Source organism: Perissodus microlepis, chromosome 18 (assembly GCF_051167445.1).
Source record: "Perissodus microlepis isolate ML-2025 ecotype Zambia chromosome 18, ASM5116744v1, whole genome shotgun sequence".
NCBI classification, from domain to species: Eukaryota; Metazoa; Chordata; class Actinopteri; order Cichliformes; family Cichlidae; genus Perissodus; species Perissodus microlepis.
Window position 1 is genome coordinate 10,612,663 of NC_140478.1, and position 22,151 is coordinate 10,634,813.

At 45.0% G+C, this 22,151-nt stretch overlaps 1 protein-coding gene across 1 annotated transcript in view; it reads left to right on the forward strand.

Annotated features, from left to right (window-relative positions):
• Positions 1 to 22,151, forward strand: part of ephb3a (eph receptor B3a) — a 37,564-nt gene that overhangs the window by 950 nt on the left and 14,463 nt on the right. Inside the window, exons 2-9 of the mRNA XM_084911643.1 lie at positions 5,445 to 5,509; positions 7,651 to 8,323; positions 10,437 to 10,592; positions 13,781 to 14,116; positions 14,863 to 14,987; positions 20,534 to 20,690; positions 20,877 to 20,985; positions 21,293 to 21,345. Coding sequence (XP_084767769.1) covers positions 5,445 to 5,509; positions 7,651 to 8,323; positions 10,437 to 10,592; positions 13,781 to 14,116; positions 14,863 to 14,987; positions 20,534 to 20,690; positions 20,877 to 20,985; positions 21,293 to 21,345 — 1,674 coding nt within the window. The remainder of the gene's footprint in view (positions 1 to 5,444; positions 5,510 to 7,650; positions 8,324 to 10,436; positions 10,593 to 13,780; positions 14,117 to 14,862; positions 14,988 to 20,533; positions 20,691 to 20,876; positions 20,986 to 21,292; positions 21,346 to 22,151) is intronic.

Below are 22,151 nucleotides of genomic sequence, written 5' to 3' on the forward strand. Positions count from 1 at the left end.
TGTGTGTGTGTTTCTGTGTGTGTGTGTGTGTGTGTGTGTGTGTATTTGTGTATGATTACTCCCCTGTGTTTCCATTGCGGCTGAAGGACTGCCCTGTTGCTATTGTCCTTGTTGTCACACCCACGAGCCCGATGAGGATGCTCACCTGCCCCACCTTTCTTCCCCCCCCCACAGCTCCACAGAGGTTAGAGACGGACTCCACGGAGGAGAAAAAGAAAGGGCTCCTCGTGTGATGCGTGCGAGAGGTGCAGACATGCTGTGGGTCCTGTTAAGCGGGGCTGCTTTAACAAGTCCCGGTGTGGCTCAATCTCTGGCCCCCGGACAATGCCGCTGGGACGCTCATGTGAAACGTTTTCAGATGACAAGTGTGAGTTAAAGGTCAGCGGCTTAACAAGTGCGCTGCGAGCCCACCCCGGAGCCCCTCCAGCTCTCTCCCCACCTCCCCCGGGGGGAGAAGCCCACCATCGCCCACATCCCTTGCTCCCTCGCCCGTGGGCTCCTCTCTCCGAGCTGTAGCTACATTTCTCTGCTCTGCCTCGCCTCGCCTCGCCTCCCTCTCTCCCCTCCCCGTCCAATCTGCCTCTCCTGGACCGTGGCCAGCCCCTGATCCCTCATCAATTCTGGTGTCAGCAAGTAAATCAATGCAGCGGCAGCAGCACTCCCCGAGTCCCAGTGGGCTCTGACGCCAAAGGTGATCAGCCCCGCTTTCCCCCCCTCAGCCCGACCACTAAGTGTTACTCAAAGCACGGGGGTTAACTAATGTTTGTCCTCTGAGGGTAAACATGAAGGGCAGATCATCACTCGGGTTTAAATGAGAAGTCGTGGTGATGATGGTGTGGGCGGGATTACATGTGCCTTGAACAGTGGGGTCACTTGTTGTTGTTGGATCCACCTTGGCAACTTGAAAGTGTGCGCTTTAATTGCCAAAGTGATCAGGATGACTTATCTCCGTTTCGCGCCAGCAGATTGCAGTAAAAGCCTGGGCCAGCTGTGACGTTTTTACGTTCTAATGCTCTCATTTACAGTCGGCGTTTACTGTACTCTTTTTAAAAAAGCTCGTAAACGAGATGGATGAGCGCTCAGAAAGCGTTTTACAAACGCGCCCCGCAAGGCTGCGGTGCAAAACGCTCGAAGCGAGGACGGGGGGGGGGGCGGATTTTCATATTAAAAGAGAGCCTCATTCATATTTGTTTTTCCTTCCCTGCTTCCTACACACACGAATGTCAACAAGAATCGTTATTTGTTGACCTGTAAAAGCAGCTGCGCGTGTTTAAATTAGGTCAGCAGCACAAAAAGGTGCTCATCACCAGGCATGAAACTGAGCGTCGCACTCAGCTGTGAGCCTGTAGAGAGAGAGAGAGAGAGAGAGAGAGAGACGTGCACTGTGAGTGAAGTTATTATTATTAACACCTGCAGCATTTACAGATCTTCACGGCGACGACGATGATGATGATGTTTTGGGCTGTTAATATTTCATGTGTTTGCTCGTCGGCAGAGTGTCTTGTGTAGTACAAGGGGAAGGGGGGTCTCTTTCATGATGCGGCCGCTCGTACAAAGTGAATAAAACATCAGCGTGTGTGAGCTCCCAGAGCGCAGAGCTGTGTGGCATTTTGGCGATTATAAAAAATACAAAAAAAGGGAGAAAGAAAGAGCCTCAAATGCCACGGGGGTGGTGATGCTCTAAAGTTCCCACTGCAGAGCATTGTTTTTTTTACCCCTGGGGGCAGAACGACTCCACTGCTGCTGTAGTTTTATGGGAGAGGTGGTGGTAACGGTGGTGGAGGGGAAGAGATTTCTGGATTTGAGTTATAGCAGTTAGGGGATCTCAGAGGCATTGTAAATTTAACGGGAGAAGGGGTGGGGGTGAGGAGGGGGAAGAGGTGTGGAACAAATGGGATCTTTTTCAGCGGGTTTCTGGGAGTCAGTGGCTTGATGGTGATGAGGAGGAGGAGGAGGACGTTGACACACTCCGGTGAGGAACGAAAACCGTGTTCACGCTGCAGCTTTAGTGTTTCGAGCAGCACGTGAGCCCAGACTGCACAGGAGTCCACGTCTTTAAGATCTCAGTAGACATATTGTCTTCCTCCTGCTCCACATGGAGGTCAAAGGTCCACCCACTCCCCTCTTAACCCCCCCCCCTCCCCTCTCACATCAGCTGGGTGCAGTCCTTGCCTTCACAGAGGGGGCTTTTACAGATATCAGCTGGTCACCTTGCTGCCCCTGCTTGTTGCGCCGTGTGAGGTGAAGCCTGTTTTAAAGAGGCATGAGCTCGAGGCTGTGGTTAGCTGAGGCTGAGCGGATCTGTCTCCTGTTGCCTCTGGGCACAGGGGATAGAGGGAAGGGGAGGTGTGGGGGGTGGATCAGACACTCTGGAGACGGGCCTGGATCCACGGATCAGCAGCGAGCCGTCCAGTGCTCACTTGGCTGTGCGCCGCCGAGGGCCCGCGTGTAGCCAAGCAAAGACAACAGGCGCTGATTTCACTGATTAGTCCCTCTCTCTCTGGCTCGAGTCGTGCTAATCAGTAAAACAACCTTGTACACGAACGTGCATTCTGGCTCGACAAGTGAAGTTATTAACCGCTGTCGCTCATGCCCTTTCGCACGTAAAGCTCAGAAAACTGAGAATGCATTTGCCCTCTGCGCAAATGTTACCTATTAATTATGATGCCCAGGTAAATGGGATTTCTATTGTCAACACGCAGACACACAAAAATGGAAGCAGCCACTTATTCCTCCTTAAATTAAATGATTTTTTTCTTTATTGCAGCACCACTCATATGCTTATTCCAACCTAGCAGCCTACTTTTCATTTCTGAATGTACTGTACATTAAATAAATTCTGCTTAAGCACAAATCCCACACTTAAATGTGACCTATTATGCTAATTTCCCGCACGGTGTTTTTCATTCTTGGACTGGGTTGGAGTACCTCCTAGCTCTAAAAAAAATCCTCATTTTCCTCTTTCTGGGTCTTGGTCCAGCTCCTTATTTTCTCTGTCTGAAACAACGTGCTTTAGCTCCTTTCCCTTTAAGCCAGCATGCCTCTGATTGGCTGCCTCTGGTATACAGAAGGTTTAATAACAAGGGGGTGGGGCTTCAGTGCTAACCATATTAGGGATATTCCTTCTTGCTGACATCACAGAGCCAAGCACCAAAAAAAGCTATCTAAAAGTGATTGGTTCATATAGCTCAGAGGGATTTCCTGCACATATGCTCACCTCACTGAACTTTGGCCATGCTTAATGTGAGCATCTACCACTGTAACAGAATATAAAATTAATAAAGGGGGTGTAAAGGAAAACATTTTTAGTTCTTCTTCAGCTAATGCACGACGCACGACTCCTCTTGCTCTCCATTATTTCAAAATTATCAAGTCATTATGAGTTTATGTGATTAGTGAATGCCTAATTAACCATCGTTTAGGGACGGCTAATGCACAGTTACGTCTTACATGTACACGGCTAGATTAGCTGGATCCCAGTCAGAAAGGGAAAAGCTGCTCCCATAAGTGTCTAAAATGCTGCTACGTGTCCCGAGGATCACAGATGGCGACTGATCAATCAGGGAGCATAAACTCATTACATAAACTCTTAGTGGCTGGATCAGATCACACAGGTGACCTACAGGAAATCGTGATGCATGGTTGCATTGAATCATCATGAATCATGCTTTAGATCAAACTAAGACACAGCACACCCACCCCGGTTTCAAGCTTTATGTTAAACTTGCGTGCTTCATCTTCACTTACTTTTTGCAGTCTCAAGCATTTTATTAGTGAAGCCTTACAGGATTTAACTCTCAGTTTATCGCTGCACATCAAGCGGCTGTTATCATTTACACACACATCCAACGTTACCTAGCATAAAAACGCCACATTGGGATGTCTGTTTGCTTCCCTTTAACCTCGATGTGAACATAACTGTATGAAAGACAGATCAGTGCAGGGGCGGATCTACAGGGGGGGGCGGGGGGGGGGGGGGGGGGGGGCAAGTGTCCCCCTGCTGTGGAGCCTTCTATTAGTCCTGTACAGTAACTTAAGTTATTTTTCTCTGTTTGTTTTCTGTATTTATTTATTTCTGTATTTATTCTGGAGAACCTTTTTGCGTCTCATTTATTGTCTCTTTGTTTTCTTAGAAGAGATAATGATACAAAAATAGTTTTAAAGCGTTTTTTGTTGGCTCCATTAACATATAGGGGATTTTCAAATACCTTTTTAAAGAGGAATGCGCCACCCTGCCTAAACCCCCACCCCCAGGTAAAATTTCCTATATCCACCAATCACTGTGTGTCTTTCATTCTGCAGTTAGAATTAAAACTAGTGTAATCTTGCATTTCCACTGGCACACTATTGACCACCACTGAAAAGTAATCCATCCCCGTGCATGTATAGATCTATGTCCATTATCTCCCATGCTCTGAAAAAAAAGAAGAAGAAAAGCCGCTGTGGTTTTGTCTGAATAACGCACATCGCTCATATCAGCAGCCACAGATGGACGACCGATTTAGTCACCCAAATGCAACTTATTTTAGTTAGTGACACTCAAAAGCCAAGGACACACTGTGGTGTAACCACTGTCTTCAGTGGGCTCCACCGGAACAAAGCCACCAAGTGCTACTGTTGCTCCACACAGGACACGCTATTTGTTTTAGCCTCTCACACCCTTCTCCGGCGCTGTTATCAACAACTTGTGAGCAAATGGTGCACAGCGGGAGTTGTGTCATTGAGTCTCCGCGAAGAAAAGTGTAATTGTTTCAGTAATTAGCAGCAGAGGAACAATGGGAGCTTGCACGGCCACACAGCTGTAAGAGTGAGTGAGGTATCAGATGAACTCAGCAGATCACCCCCACTCAGGTAAACGTGTGATTGACAGCCAGACGACAGAGCTCATTGATCCTGCTGTTTATTCTCAACTTCTCCTCCCCATCCTCCCCCCTAAAAGATTGTCGACTCGGCTCTCACCTCTTCGCAAAGTTGTAAACAGTCAGGTGACGTAAGCATCTGCTCACCTGAGAGAGGTCACAGTTTTTTGTGTTTTTGCCTCAGAGAACAATATATTCCTGCTCATGTGACCCCCCCCCCCTTCAATTCCCCTGGAATATTTCCCCTCTGAAGAAAACCCTGAACAGGCTTTGTTCTTTTAGTCCACAAATGAATATTTGAAAGAAGTGCACCTGTGGGTGCCAAACGCAGAGAAAGCCTTAATTAGGCAGCAGCACAGATATGCCACGATTGTCAGAGCTTTCAAAAAACTGAACGCATGTGGGTGGAGGTTATGGAGCGAGGGGTGTGTGTGTCATTTTTACCTGCATCCGTTTCTGGAGAACAGAGAACTGTGTGTGTGTGTGTGGTCTTTAAAGTGTTGCAACACTTTTTGTTTTTTTTTATCCTTCCTCACACCATTGAATTCCCAGTTTGTGAACCTTACTCCTACTCTTAATTTGCAGAAACCCTTATGGACAGTCGGTGGGCTACCACAGAGCTGGCTTGGACCACATTCCCAGAGAGTGGGGTGAGTTTGCGCATGTGTTTAGCTTAGTTGTGTTTTTTTCTTTTCGCTCTTTAACAGCATTTGTTCCATTTGCTTGTTAATAGAGCCCAGTCTGCCTTGAACAGCACACCTCCTGCTGCTTTATGGCTTTGTTTTTGCAGTGTATGTTTGCTTTCTCGGATTCTATAAAGCAAATGAGAAGCACACTGTGAGACATTGTGTGGAGGATATCAAAGATTTTCAGTTTTCAGACCACGTGAAAAGATCAGCAAAGGAATATCTTTTTTGTGCTTTTTGTGCATATTGCACTTTAAACATACTAATGAGCAAGCGCACACAAACAGGAGTCAAATCCCCGCCACGTTTAAGGACTATTAGCTAGACTTTACCTTGAATGTCTCCCTAGGATATAGTAGCCTGATAACTGAAAGCATGTGTCTTTTTTAATGTGGACCCAAGAGCGCATTACAGACAGAAATTAAGGTTTTCAGCTGATACCCCCTATAGGAATTGTGAGAAAATAAAACAACATGAATTTGACCCCAGGGCTAACAGCCTGACAGACCTCCCCCACACTCGGCCAGTGTAATTTGTCTTCGCTACATGAGCGCAAAGTCAGTCAATGGAAATGGTGGGTTTCCATGGAAACGATCTCCGGCAGCCCCGGCTCCCTTCTTCCCCCCCCCCAGCACCACCAAACAAGGGCCGGCTCTGAAATGTCCCAGCATCCATGAAGTCATATGTCACGACTGGCGAGGCAGCCCCTCTCCTCACGCCTGACAAGCCCATACGTTCAAGGAGGCCCGGCAATTATCATATTTGTCAGGTAGTGCATCAGCGGGGTTGCCGGTGATTTACGACGCCTAATGCTGACTCTTGGGCTCATCGTTTGGGGATAAATTGCACGCGGGGAGCTCAGAGACGTGAGATGAGTTATGCATTATTTTCCTCCGGTTGAAATAATCAATTTCTGGAACGCTCATTTGTTATGGAAACGAAGCATTCAGTCCGACGTGGAATTAGAGGGTGGGGCGGCGGCGGCGGCGGTGGGGAATCAAAACAATTGACTTCTCACAAGGTTATTTCCTAATGGACTAAATTTATTGACCCACCGATACATTTATCATAGCTGCTAATGTTAGTTACCATATAGAGACGCAACTGTTAACAACACATAAAGCCATAGATGGTGCCCGTGTCACACCGGGCCCCTAAATCACTATTTCTGCAGCAAGACATCAGACTCGCAGGGACACAAACCGAAGCAGATGCAAATATGTGCTCCTGTGTTGTGTGTGTAGGCAAAAGAGGATATATATAAGAGTCCATGTAACCTGAAATGCTCCAGAGTGCTGCCATAGTGCAATCACACTGAAAGCATTGCATTTAGATGGCCGTTTTAATAAATAACTCACTGTTTGCATTATACATATATGGAGGAGAGGTGGTGGTGGTGGGGGGGGATGTTACAGAAACCGAGTCTTCCTTCGGGGCTGTTTCGATTGCAGCGCAACAGACAGCGATACGAGCGCTGCCTTCTATAGGTGTGTCTGCACCTTGTTTAATAGCTACTGAAGTTGAGCTTTGACGGAGCCCCGCAAGTGACTGATTTCCTGCTGATGATCTGAGCTGCGACACACGATCGGTATCAGAACTCGTCAAACAGCCATAATGTGTGAAATTTGTTTTAATGGGAAAATGTTTTCTATTGAAAGTCCATAATAATTAGAATTTTCTGAATGATTCATGCAATTAGAAACTTTTTAGCTGCAAATTATTCTGCACAGGCCACGTGTACGCGCACACGCACGTTGTGGGAACGTGTGTTGGCGTGCACGTGTTGTATATTCGTGCAACCATGTTTATGCCAGACATCACTTAGCTGTTTTCAACATTCTCTATGGGTGAACAGTTTGCATTAGGATGCACTGCATTTAACACTGTTTAATATTAATTATCAGCGTATTAAAAATTGAGCTTCTGCAGCAGCTCGGTCGGTGCTGAGCGAGAAATGGAACTGTTTTTGCGTTGAGAGAAAGCATTAGATAATCACGGGGATTTTTTTCTCCTCATTTAATTCTTAAAGCCGTTCCGCTCCTTTCTGCACAGTATTTACAGTCATTACCTCCCCTCATCGCAGTGTCTCCGTGTTGTCTCCACAGTGGGAGGAGGTCAGCGGATACGATGACTCCATGAGCCCAATCAGAACCTACCAGGTGTGCAATGTCAAACAGCCCAGCCAGAACAACTGGCTGAGGACGGACTATATACCCCGCAAGGGCGTGCTTCGCGTCTACGTGGAGCTCAAGTTCTCCGTCCGCGATTGTGCAAGCATCCCCAACATCCCAGGCTCCTGCAAAGAGACCTTTAATCTGTTTTACTATGAGTCGGATGGGGACATGGCCACGGACACCAGCCCTCTGTGGAGGGAGAACCCCTACGTGAAGGTGGATACTATTGCCCCAGATGAGAGTTTCTCTCTGCTGGAAGCGGGAAGGATCAACACCAAAGTGCGCAGCTTTGGCCCCCTTTCCAAGGCAGGCTTCTACCTGGCCTTCCAGGACCTGGGAGCCTGCATGTCTCTAATCTCAGTCAGGGTTTTCTTCAAGAAGTGCTCCACCACCATTGCCAACTTTGCCGTCTTCCCCGAGACCGCTACGGGAGCAGAAGCCACCTCCTTGGTGATCGCCCCGGGGGCCTGCGTGAACAACGCCATGGAGCTGTCCGTGCCGCTGAAGCTGTACTGCAACGGGGACGGCGAGTGGATGGTTCCCGTGGGCTCGTGCACCTGCAACGCCGGCTTTGAACCTTCAGCAGACAGCACTCAGTGCCAGGGTACGTGTATTTAACAGACATTTCGACTTTTATTTAACCAAAGCTCCTTTATATGCTCGGCGCAAGTCACCTCAGTCTGTGCCCTCTTCCCTGCATTTATTGTGTGGCTCCTGAAAGAGGGGGTGGGTGAAGGAGGGTGGAGGAGAGTATGAATTAATGAGCTGTTGTAGAGAGGAGCCGCATACAAATATTGTGCGGGCAGGACAGGAGGGAGAGAAAGATAGCGGGAAGGCACAGAAACAGAAAGGCAAGGAAAATGCGCATAATAGAGGCGGAGAGACGGAGTCCGGAGAAGAGAGATATTAACAGAGAAAAGGGAGATAGCGCGATGTACAGTAAAGAGGGTTGAATGTGCCCAAAAAAAAGAAAACAGGACAGAAAATGAAAAGGGAGGGAAGGTGCAGGGAAGTCAAAGACAGACAAGCAAGGCTTCCTCTCACCTGGATGTGAGAAATGGTGTCTAACATTGGCTGAGAGCTCATTCGTTGCCATTTGGCTGCTCAAGGTTAAAAGCTTGCCGCCAGCGCCTGATAAAAAGCTCTCCAGGGCCTCAGCCAGCGGTTGTGATGAGGAAGTGTAATTTCCTCCGCGGCCTCCTGTTAGTTAATCTACAGGCGGCCACACTCATTAACACCATTCAGACCAACGTGAGCCAACACTGCCACGCTAACATTAATCACTCAGACATTTCATTTCTTACCTCAGTCTTGCCTCTCGCTCACAGCCAAACACAGGATGAGATGGAGAGGAGGAGGAGGCGAAGAAGAGAAAAGAAGAGGGGGATGAGGCACAATAAGAGCGGGGAGAGGGAAACATTAAGTGTATCAAAAACTGGAAAATCATGGTGCCCTCCAAAGAGGTTAATGGATTGGAGAAAAGAGCGCCGGGTGATTCAGCACCCTCTCGAAAAGGAGTGGGGGAAAACAAACAAATAAGAGAAGATGACAATGCAGCCCTTAACACGAAAAAGAATAAATCAGAGCACAGACTGTAGAGCCTTAAGGTCTCTTTGGGATTGTGAAAGTTTAAAAAAAAAACAAAAAACAAATTTTCGTCTCGTCTTTGGCTTTTTATTGCACAGCGCCGTTGCGGTGTCATTAGCTGCGCTGATTTTTCCTAAAAGTGTCATTGTTGGGGAATTAGGGTGGAACTTGAGTTCAAAACGAGAGACCACTTAACCCAACTAGTTAATCACAGACTCTCTCCTGTCGGAGCCCTCATGCTGACACGACAGATGTTTGCCAGAGACCGCCACTTTTACAGCACCGGTTAGGAATGTGGCAAACAGTAAAACAAGGGGGGCTGATATATCCGGACCTTTTGCTGCTAATCCCCTTTATCTGAATCCTTCTTTAGTCTCGGCTTATGCTGGTTTTATCCTTAAGACTTGATATCACGCAACCTTCAGCGTGACGCTCTGGAATTCAAACGAATCGCTTTGGACACATCGTGTGAGATAACCGTACTTTTCGTATGCTTTCCTAATAACTCCGCTCGGCTAATTCGCGTCTGCTCTGATCATTCGGATTGATTTATTGGCTTATTACGGAGCCGTTCCACACGCGCGTGGAGGCCTTGTTTGTATTCCGCGGCGCGGATTCGGAGAACCGAGGACTGAGCAGACACTGATTGATGGGTTTAGGGTGTATCCCTTTTCTCAGAAGCATTCTCCATCCCTGTTTGTCTGACAACAGCAATCTCCTGTCAGCAGTCGGTCTTCATCTTTATCCTCCCTTTTTCCTCCTCTTCAACATGAAACTTTGCTGTCATCCCGACTCTCTTTTTAGGGAGATTAATGTCACCTAGCCGAGAGAGTGAAAATGAAAGAGCAGATGCAAATGTATAGATAAGCCCTCGTGCTTAAGTGTTCGTCATTTCTCACGTACGTATCAGCGCTTCCTCCATAAATATTGAGCTTTGCTGCTACTTCACAGGTACTTTGTTCTCTGACAGATGTGATAGCCGCTGGTCTTGTAGATAAGTGACAGCCCAGCATGGTTTTTTTTTGTTTGTTTTTTTGTTCCTTTATTTATTTATTTAGATAGATAGATCTTTTCTTTTTTTTTGCTTTTGTTCTTATTGTCCTTTTCATTTTTCTCGCCCACTCATCCAGCGTGCATCCCCGGGACCTTCAAATCCAAATTCGGAGAGGGATTTTGCGCTCCATGCCCAGCCAACAGTCGCACCAGTGCACGAGGAGCCAGTATCTGTCCGTGCCAGAATGGCTTCTACCGCGCTGACAGTGACCCCCCTGACTCCGCCTGCACTAGTAAGTCACTCTCCGCTGCACAGACTGGAAAAATAGTCTGAATTTGGAATATCTTTGGTGCTCGTTGTGACTTGTTTGTAGGGGCTTAATTTTAATCTGTTCATACCAAAAAGAGAAGTAGTGATTGTGCCCAATACACTAGTGCTCGCTGTGGGGTGTAAATCTTTCACTCTGATGAAAGTGTCACTTCATCGGAACAATGTATGTAAATAGGCTTAAAACCAGCTTGGGGGAAGATGCTAGGATTTTGCCGTTTTCGCTGCTGTGTGCTTCTGCACACTCTGTCACTTTTTAGATTGATGCTGCTTGAAATGATTACATTCTTGGGTTCTGTTTTAGCAGAACGGCACACGAAACTGCACAGCTTGTCTGCACACTTCAGTGTCGATTTGTCATGATTGTAGTACTGGACTATGTTAACATGTTTTTTTCTCAAATCACGTGATTGTGTTTGGTTTTAGGTGGCGGTTATCACCACACCAGAAAGAGAAATGGTGAAGCCAGTTAAAGGTTTTGCCAGTTTCCTGCAGCCAAACCTGATCAAGCTGCAGGTTGTTTGCAGACAACTCGGGGTCTCCCATGATAACCACTTCGGGTTGCAGCACTGGTTTCACTTAGCAGCAGCCAGGAACCTCCAGCAAACACTTTGGCAACCTGTCGGGTTGCATTTTTCCTTAACCGAACCGCCTCTATCACCCAGTGCTAGGGCTTGTTCTGCCTTCACGACAAATCCCAGTGCTGGGTTTCAAACATGATTACATCAAGAGACCCGGTTACAGCGCAACACTCTGCTTTGTGACAAGATTTTTAAAAATCTGAGAAACATATTCTTTGTTTTTTAAATCTTCCACTGGCACGGAAAGAGGATTTTAATTGCTGCTGAACTGCAGTGTGTTCAGACTTCTCGTGACGCAGGAGTTGTCCACTGTGCTGTGCGCGATACAACCACCAGTCAGGAGAAGAAAAACGTATATTTACTGACCGATAGTGAAGTGGTTCCTGGATGCTGCTGGCAGTCGATGAGTAAAATTGCAAGTTGCAAACATTGATGCTGCACCAAAAACCTCCTTATGCTTGCTTAAGTCAGTCGCCAGCAGCTCGCTCGTAGTTTACATGGAAGGCATTGAAAAGTTCAGTGTTAACCAGAAACAGGAGGACGTTCATCATCATCATCAAAGTAAAAGTTGTGCTCAGTGTTGCAGCTGAGGCCTTTTAAAAGGTGCAACTTTTACTTTGAAGGTAAACGTTGCATTTCTCACCGTTTTAAATGCTGCTTTGGAAATAGGAAACAAGTTGGCGTCCTCTATGCAAACTAAAGGTGACTGCAGCAGTCTGCTAGTGACCAAAGCATTCGCCTAGAGGTTTTCGCCAGCTGCTTGAGGAAGACATTTTTCCTAGTGATCAATGGTTCAGGGGGTCATTGAACGGTCTCTAATCCCGTGTGACTGAGACGTTATCAGTTTCACAGCGCCTTCCAGCAACCATTCGCCAAGATGCTTGCTGGTTTAATAGGAATGTTAGACTGGGTTTTTCACATGTCTTAAATGGCAGATGATTTAACATCGCATGGTTAGCAGTCATGTGACCACAAAGTCTTCATAGTTGGAGTGGGAACATAAGGGCGGAGCCATTGGGGGAAACACAAATGGAACGAGAGCTGGAAGCTGGGTTACTTTTGGGGCTCTTCTTTATGCACCAGGCAAGCAATATGTATTCAAGTTAGTGGGGACGATCTTTATTCAGTTCTCCCTCAATAAAATTGAAATAATAACAGGACCAACTCACTTTCTGAGTGGAAAGTAGCAGCAGGTGGGCCTACCTTGGTAGCAATGTAGTAGAATAGTAAAGCAACATTATGTTATGTGCTGAAATTACGAAAAAAGAATGTGTCAACAATCTACAGGTCGATAAAAAGCTCCACTTGGTAACGCGTCAGTAAAATCGTCAGGGCTCTCAAATGTCAAACATTTTCTCTTTCTAGGCTGCGAAGCCGAATGCACAATGCTCAAAACTCAGTTTGACTTTAAAATGGCAAACACGCGTCTGTCAGCGTTTCAAATTTAACGGTAGTTTGGTGGTAAGTAATCGGGTCTGGTGCTGACCGCGGTGTCAGTGCCCGTTCTGCATGGAAGGGCCTCGGAGAGGAGCCGCAGCCCCAGTCGTGCTAATGGAGAGCGACATGTGCTGCCTTGACCGTGTAAAGTCAGGCCCCAGGGGCCTTTCGCTACGTTAAGTGACACACACGGCTCGCAACTGTCTCCCCCAGATCCTCGTCACAGGAACACTGTGGACTCTGACACCGACCAGTGTGTGCAGACAGGCGGGCAGGGACACAAACACCGCCTTCGACTAAACATGCAAACACACACAAACACACAGGCCTGACAGTTCTGTCCCTGCGGTCTGTCAGGGCTTGTGCCAGGCAGCCTGCGCTTTGTGTTGGAAGCTGTGTGCGTTGCACAAGAGAGGCTCAGCCAGTCAATGGCCGGCAGCTTGGACTCAGCGTGTGTTTTAGATGGGTGTCCAATTAAAAGAGCCTCCACTCTGAACTGTGCCTGCCTAATTAGAAAGGACAGGGTGAGTGAAACCGAGCTCAGGGCGAGCCGGCTGAGCTGAAGTCCGTGGACAGGCGGTTTCAGAGCTGATAGCTTGAGAGAGCCCCCCCCCTTCGCTCTCTTTCTGCTGTGAGACAGGTTAGACTTTCTGCTGCTGGAAGCTTAGAGGCAGAGAGCTTCTCTTCTCTCCCTGTAACAGGATGAAAAGCACGTCTGTTGAACCAATCTGTGTTGCCTCCCTCCTAGTTTATCATACTTTATCCAGGTTTCAAAGGCTCTTGACTCAAAAACGTAGCACTGCTTATTGAATTGCGGTGGCCTTGGGTCATACTGGCACGAGAACATGAATTTCTATCAAGAGTAGATTAGCTAAGTTCCATAAGCACCGAGAGTGGTTATACATAGGAATGGACTACAGGGCTGCTGGTTTTCTGCTTGTGTTCTCTTAACATGTTGTCTGTTTCAGTACACTTAACAGCACATCTTCTTCCTGAGATATTAAAGGATTTTTACACCACTGGGGAGGATAATGCCAGCATTGCATAGGGAGCATGACTAAAGCCTCACTGTGTGTTTTTATTCTCTGCCTGCCCACCTGTTTTAACACCTACGTGCGCGTCTGTGTTTGTGCAGCGATCCCCTCGGCGCCTCGCAACGTCATATCCAGCGTGAACGAGACCTCTCTGTCCTTGGAGTGGGAGGAGCCCGAGGACACGGGTGGGCGGAGTGACCTCGTCTATAACGTCGTGTGCAAGAAATGCCTCCGAGACCAGAGCCCGTGCACGCGCTGCGACGACAACGTGGACATCGCTCCACGCCGGCTGGGGCTGAGGCAGAGGAAGGTGGTGGTGAGGAACCTGCAGGCTCACACCCGCTACAGCTTTGAGGTGCAAGCTGTCAACGGGGTTTCCGGGAAAAACACGACCCCACCCAGATACTCCATAGTCAACATCACCACCAACCAAGCCGGTTAGTAGAACATCTGTCAGTGACACTGGATGTTTCCACAAGTTCATTCATAGAGTAGCTCCAATCAATACCACTTAGCATCACGATGAAACAGGCTGGTTAGTGAATCCCACGTTCAGTCAATGTCTATGAGTGTCTTAATGAGCTTTTAGGATACAGAGCGGTGCTAACACCAAGAGTAAACATTGCTGAACAAGCTCATTGAAAGCGACAGATGGACAGACTGAGCAGGAGCTCAGCCTTTCTGAGGGTGTTACAGGAAAAGGCAGATAAAATGTAAAATGTACACTATATCGCCAGCGTCAGCATTCAGCCCACTGTCAACCAGGCGTCTTACGTTACATCACTGCCAATGTCACCTTTCAGCATCTCCACTTAATATTTGCAGTGTCATCATCAACCAAACTGCTGAGCGCTTTTCACACGCTGTAATTACTTTCCCAGTTAACCTGCACTTAATCCACCTTACTGCAGTTTATGGGCCCAGGACAATGGCTGTCAGTTGAGTCTTCTTCAGGCCTCACAAATCAATAAACTGCAGAGCGGTGAAGGTGAATCGCATCCTTCTGTTCTTTAACCGTTCAGGTTGAAGAATTTTGAATAATAATTATCTTACTTGGATGGTTTGTGACTTCAGAAGAGGAAAAATCTTGGCAACTTACTGTGAGGACCCGCCAACTTGGATATGAACACACTTTCCAGTACCAGTGTAATAATATACTGTTCTCTCTGATGTCCACCCACAGCACCTTCAGCAGTGCCAACTGTCCATCTAATGCGCTCCACCTCAGACACGCTCAGCCTGTCGTGGCTGCCCCCGGAGAAACCCAATGGAGTCATCCTGGACTATGAGATTAAATACCACGAGAGGGTAAGCTCTGCCTTTATAGCTGCTGCCTTATGTAGGTCATAGTGGGTGTCTTATTTACTCTGACCAAGATTATATTTTGGACACTGGTGTAATGCTGCGATGGAGGTGGACGTTTATATTATAAGCGTTTATGCAAACTCAGCAACTGGTTGTGGAGATGCTGCATCGCTTGCATTGATCAAATTCCCTAGGGCCATTTAATAAACTCGGATGGCTAAACATCCGAGTATACTGCCACCCCTATATTAAAAGAATAAAGCTCTGCAATGGCTCTGCTAAGTCCAGCGTTTGGTACCAGGCCCATTATTTTTAAAGCTTTACAGGCAAAAACACCACGGAGCGTTTCTAAGCCTGACAGGGGGAATTTCATGAATATTTCACAGCAGCATCATCTCTCTGTCGTTTAAACCTCCATCTCTGCAATTGTCATGCAAATGTTAGAATTACTCCATTCATGTACACAAAGTGATTTGCATGCATTTGATTAGCTTTGCTGGATGACTTCACATTCAATTGTGGGAAAAGTTGAGGCAGGTCCAATATTTTTCTGGATGGCTCTGAATGTAGAAATGATTGAGCTTCAGAACTTTAATATGCATAGGAATAAATCTTTAGTTAAAAAAAGGATCCAGTAGGTGCTAGGAGTGTTAGCCATAGTTAGCATATTACTTAGTCAGCTGCTGTGCATCAATAAACTAAATCTGTGATTTAAAAGTGTCATTTCTAAAGTGCAGCTTTTATTTTTTTCTGTGCTAATGCTGAACACTGCCTTCACCCTTCAGTTAGAGTAAATACTAAACTGTATTGTAACAGAAGCTCAGTTAGAGCTGTGAACTTCATCTGTGGCGTTTGCTAGCAATAGCTAGTTTGCTAATAGTAGCACCATTAGCCACAGTAGCCATTTCCCACAGGTTTTTTTGGTTAAACTGGAAAATTTCAAACAATGAATTAAAGATGTGTGCTGCCTGTTATTTTTTGTTCAGCAAGATAATCTGTATAAATGAACACATCTTTTATTATTTTTTAAGCAAAAATTGAATTAGTTAATGTTATAAACATACTACCACTAATCTCCTGTGTTAAAACATCTCGAGTTTCACTTGTTGGTAGATGTTTACTCTCAGACATGTCATGGGTGTAGCACCGTGATGTTACCTGTTTGTCTTGTGCTCCATATTTTGAAGCTTCAGCTTAAGTGTGTTAGCTGCTGTCATGCTGTTGTTTTGTCCAAAATTATCCACCATATTGAACGTTAGGGGTGGGGGAAAAAATCGATACTGTGTAGTATCGTGATATTTTGTTTGCTAATAATGTATCGATACAGGGACAGCAGAAATCGATATTTTGTTACAAAAAAAGTTTTTGTGGACTGGAACATGCTCTGACTTCAGAGCATGTTGATCCTTTTTCTGAGCAAGAATCCTTCACTGTCCAAATGTGTTTAACTTTTTTTATGGCAGCAATAAACATGACAGTTTACTTATTTTAATTTAAGACATGTTTTATTTTAATTAAGTTTAAAACTTTTTTATTTAATGTAAAATTATATTTTGTTTTAATTTACTTTCAAATTCTTCAGTTGCTGAAGGGGCTGCATAGTTTTCACAAATTGCATAGTTCAGAATAGCTATAATTGTACCAGATGGTTGCATTCAGTTAAGTTGGACTAGACTGTAATACAAACCGTTCAGTTTGTCAACAATAAAACTGACTGAGATGAGAGAAAGACTGAGTGCGAGACTTTGATATTAGATAAAATGAATATTGATAAAGTTTACCTTTATGTACAGAATGTGAATATCGCAAAATATTTTAAAAATTTGCAATAATATCGTATCGTGCGTTAAGTATTGTGATAATATCGTATCGTGGGATGTATGGTGATTCCCACCTCTATTGAACGTGTTGGGAAGGTTACTTTTAAAATGTATTCCACTACAGATTACAGAATACATGCCCCAGAATGTATTTTGTAACGTATTCCGTTACGTTCCTCAATGAAAGTAACGTATTCTGAATACTTTGGATTACTTTATATATTATCAAACTTTTTACAACTACATGAATGTACTATTGCTGTGTGATTTATTACTATTACTGAAGGTTACTTGCCATACCAATACCAACTAGATTTTTAAATCTTGATATAAAATGAGTAACAGTAGGGTGGACATTAGGTAAGGCTGCACTTTTTGCTGCGATCTTGTATTGAAAACTATTCCGCGCGTATATAAAAAAGGTCAGTGGCTCTGAACCGTAGTAAAGGGACCTCTGGCTAATACGTCGGGCTCCGTGTCGGGCTCCGTGTCGGGCTCGTAGCCGAAAAATAGCTGTACTTTGTTGTCTGGATATACTTTCTAGCAAGAGAGAGGCGTTGGAAGGCTGCTCCAACGGAACTTACTGTTTCGCAGAAAAACACAAACACAGCATACAGTCGAGTCTTAATAGCTTACTTACAACTGGGTTACACTGCCCATGAGGCTACATTCTTTGGGGCTATGCCTGTAACACTCTGCCTATTGCCTTCATATTAAATAATTTTTTGAACAATGATTTTTAAAAATATTTTTTTTAACATCATTATGCGGGCTGCAAGTAGAGGTGACATGTGCCGCGAGATTGAGACCCAGGCATTAGAGCCTCTGCATGTTTTATTTGGGTTTTCACCGGCGTGAAATGACCAGAAATAGAGAGGGGACAAAAATAGAGAGGGGACAGCCTAACATATGAAACAAGAAAAGACCGCAGTTTAATCCATTTACTTCAACAAAGTAACTGTATTCTGAATACCACCTTTTTAAACGGTAACTGTAACGGAATACAGTTACTCATATTTTGTATTTTAAATACTTTATGCCGGTACATGTATGCATTGTTGGGGTAGTAGTGTATTACTCATGACTCATTACATTTCTTAAAAGTAATGCTTTGTGCTATCGAATTACTTGTTGTAGAAAGTAATTTGTTACACTACTTAAACCTGCTACATTAATCCATGTAATAACCTAAAATGCATTATCACATAATTACCACATAAAAACCCGAGGCTACACCTCCACACAGCAACACAAATCCCCATCCTAATGAAGAGACATTAACTTTCTTTTAGTTTTTATGCATGAACAAAAAACTAACACCACAAAGCAAAGTTGAAACCTAACCCTAAGAGACTTTAAAGGGATCTCCATAATTGTTCTACTTTAGAATTATCTATAAGGAGATATCAAGGCTAGAGTGCTGGAAACCCGACTGCTCATCACCGCCTTTGTTACCTGTTGAAGTTCAGGGTCTGGCTGCTGGGCTGTGATCAGCACTTTCTCAGCTTTAACATCATTATGGGTTCTTGGCTAGCTTTGTGTTAGCTTACTCTCTGTGCACACGCTTCCAAGGAGTCGATGTTGCGTTAGCGTTTGTTGTTGTCTGGGTTACAGTTTGCATTTCACCATCACGATGTTGTCGCTTCATGCAATAAAAAATAAAATTAATGCCCATATGTTCAGTCCTCAAAAGCTGTAAACTGCTAGTTTCCTCTTCTCTGAACACTAACTGACGTAGATTTCTTACTGAAACATAGTCTTTCCAGGCAGCTTTGACCTGGCATGTAGTTAAATTTCTTGGGAGAAAAGTTATGTGGAAGGTTAAGTGTTAAGAGGGGCTTCCAGTCATGTTGTAAGATATGATGAAGATTTCCCACAGAAGTCTAAATCAAGCTTAAAGTATTACTTTCCAATGTGTCACACCCAAACCCTGGATGTGATACAACAACCAAAAAAATATATGGAAAAATATGCCAGCAGCCTTCCTGGACAGACAGGAGAATTGTGGGGGGATGACTAGTGCCCCCCCCCTGAAACCACCCTTGGTGGCGCCCCTGTCCTGAAGGTTGAAATCGATTGAAAAGAAGATACTTCACAAAAAATCTTCTAGCAATTGCTTTAATCATTAACAGCAGCAGTAAAACAAGAAAAAGCACGATGCAAATCACAAAAGATTTTTCACTTTTTAGGTAAAAGTTGTGCTTCATCAGTGCAGCCTGCAATTTGCATTTTTTGCTGTCTATGTGTTGTGTTGCTCTTTTCACAGTCTCACTACAGCTCAGAGAGTAGTCGGACAGTTTGTACACATGTCTGTCGCTTCAATTTCTAACTACGACTGCAGGAACATAGTAGTGACCAAAGAAATCGCAAGGAGGCTTTTTCCACCCAGTCATACACAAGTGTTTGTCATTGACCGGCCTGTAGGCCTGCGTGACTGGGACTTGTTCGCTTGACCCTGCATTGTCCAAATGACAGTCAGGTTAGTCAAGTAGTTAGAGGTCATGTGTCTCCAAAATCTCAATATTTAGATGCCATAGTTCTAACAGTGCTAACAGTGCAAACACTAACAAGCTTGTTCAGCAGCTGCATCTATAAACTGTATTAATGCAACTCCAGTATTCGGTGGATACAGTTATAACAAAGAGGGAAACTATCCACAGAGGTCCAAACTGTTTTTTTTTTTAATGCCTGGCTGTAAACATGTGTTTTTAATGCTGTAAAGTTGGACATTTTAACATGAGTGTCTATGGGGATTGAGTCACTTTTAGAGCAAGCCTCAAGTGGCCATTAAAGAAGCTGTAGTTTTTTGGCTCCTCTGTGTTGGCTTGGGTTGGTTACAGTTTCAGAATACACAAGAGGGGTATTAACTTGGATTTTTCTATGTTGTAGTACAAAACGTGACTACCACTAAAGCTTGCATTAACTGCAGACCGTCTCACAGAAAAAGCCCAATAAAAAAAAAAAAAATCTGCTGACATTCAGATAAAGGAGCCAGGGGAGGAAAATGCTAAGTCATTTTAAAATTTTAAGACCTACTCCTGCTACACTGAATATCAGCACAGGTTTGATTCTTTCTTTATGAGTTCATCTTCAGCTGTATTTGTTTTAAAGAACACTTATCGTCTGAATTTAAAACATAACTGCAATTTTTGTTAAACACCAAGTACTGTGGTCACAAGTGACACTTCCAGGATAATGTTATATACTAAAAAGAGCTACAGACTCTTTTACTGCCTACGTAATCACTGTTTACAAACTGTAAAAGGGTCTATAACACTAAAGCTAGAAGAAAATTGCCAATCTTCAGCTAGCAATGGCTCATTTATTAGTGATAAAAAACCAGCTGGTCAGACCAGGGATGTCAAACTCATTTTACAAGCCATGAAATGTATGAGTCAAAAGTCCACAGTGTGTATGTCCTCCTTCACATTCTCCAGCGGACCGGATCGGAGTCTTCGCCAGGCCAATTCTGGCCCCCGTGCCGTATGTTTGCCACGCTTGTAATAGACTAAAGAAAGCAGCAAGAGCAAAACTTGTTAGTCTGTTAGAATAAAAAGAAGGACTGGCACATCCACGAATAATGAATTCATCCTTTAATCCCTAAGAAGAAGATTATGACACGCCATTTTTTCAAAGTATGATATTAGTTTGTGAAGCTGAGCGAGGATAGAAAGATGGACACACATAACCCTGCTGCTCTAATATTTAATATTTATGTTTTTCCTTCAGGGCCAGGCAATGTCACACACTGTAACTTCCCAGCACAGCTCAGCCAAGGTGGAGGGGCTGCGGGCTGCCACGCCCTACGTGGTGCAGGTCAGAGCACGCACCGTTGCTGGGTATGGACGCTATAGCAACCCCATGGACTTCAGCACCAGCCTCCACAGTACGGACTCGTTCTCTCCCACTTTACCGTCTGTTCCTGATGATCTGCTGCAGCGGTTCTCTTAATGAGGGTTCAGACTTGATAGTTTTTATGGCTGCCTTAATTGGTAGCCATTATGCATGCAGCGCGAGCCACCCTTTAATCTCTTTGCTGTTATGCATTCATTTGTGTGTCTCCGTGGCCCAGGTGACCCTCAGAAGTCCGTGCAGGACCAGCTGCCTCTCATCATCGGCTCGGCGTCCGCAGGTCTGGTGGTCATTGTTGCCTTGGTGGTTATCGCTGTTGTCTGCCTTAAGTAAGTGTTTGATTTTCATTACCGACAGGCTGAACTACATGTTTTCACTTTGTATGTTAGACTTTGAACAAAGACGCTCATTAAATTTTAACATGCTCTCAGAGGGGTAAACTGTTAGCTGCTACAAATCAGCTCCGAAAGAGGGGAAACAAAGAAAGGAAAAAGCAGATGTGCTGCCAGGAGTTTCCTCCTCAGCCTGTGATTATCTGATAGCGGAGTTAGACGTTAGCTTGATTCACTGTACCTGGAAAGCTGGCCAGGGCTGATTATGTCAATGTGACTTTTCTCATGTGCTTCTTGTTTACAGGAAGCAGCGCAGCGGGTCAGAGCTGGAGTACACTGAGAAACTGCAGCAATACAGTAAGTTTATGTGCTGAGCTTGGAAACCGTCTCCTCTGTGCTACTTTTGCTCATGCCTGCACAGTTAGCCCACTGATTCAATCAATTATCCAATCACCTGTTTGAGGCAGAAAAACATTTCCCTGTTGTCTCGGAGGAGGTCGAGCGCACAGATCATCTGAGTTGAAGTAGATACGTGCGCAGCGGGAAATAATTCCACACTGGACGAGGAGGGGCTGCCCACACGCTGAAATGTAAAATATTTGTTAATGCAACATTTTTCTGAGGTCTTTGCTTGATGAAATTTCAGTCTGCAGAAAGTCATTTGTTTGGTTTCTATTTTTTCCCCCTGAGACACATATGACATGAATTGCAAGCTCCCCAATGTGATTCAAGTTCTCCACTTTTCTGTCTGCCTGTGGACTGGATGCTGTGATTTGAAGGCCAAAATTAAAGCAAAATGAATTGTTAGTTAACTGTATTTTGTTTTGATAGGTTTGATAGATTCTAATGCAAAACATCAGCCTCGCTGCACAGATCTTAATCAAAGCGCTATCAGTAGGAGAACAGGACTAAGAATCTACTGCTGTGCTGTGAGTCTCTGTCTGAGCACAATAGTGTCACTTGCAGTTATTATAAACTAAACTCAGTGATTCAATTTTACCAAATCACAACAGCAGTCGCCTCAAGGTGCTTTATATTATAAAGTAAAGACCTCCCAAATCATATGATGCCCTATGAGCCAGCACTTGGCAACTGCGGGAAGGAAAAACTCCCTTTTAAAAGGAAGAAAATGTCCGGCGTACATCTGCCATGACCAGTTGGGA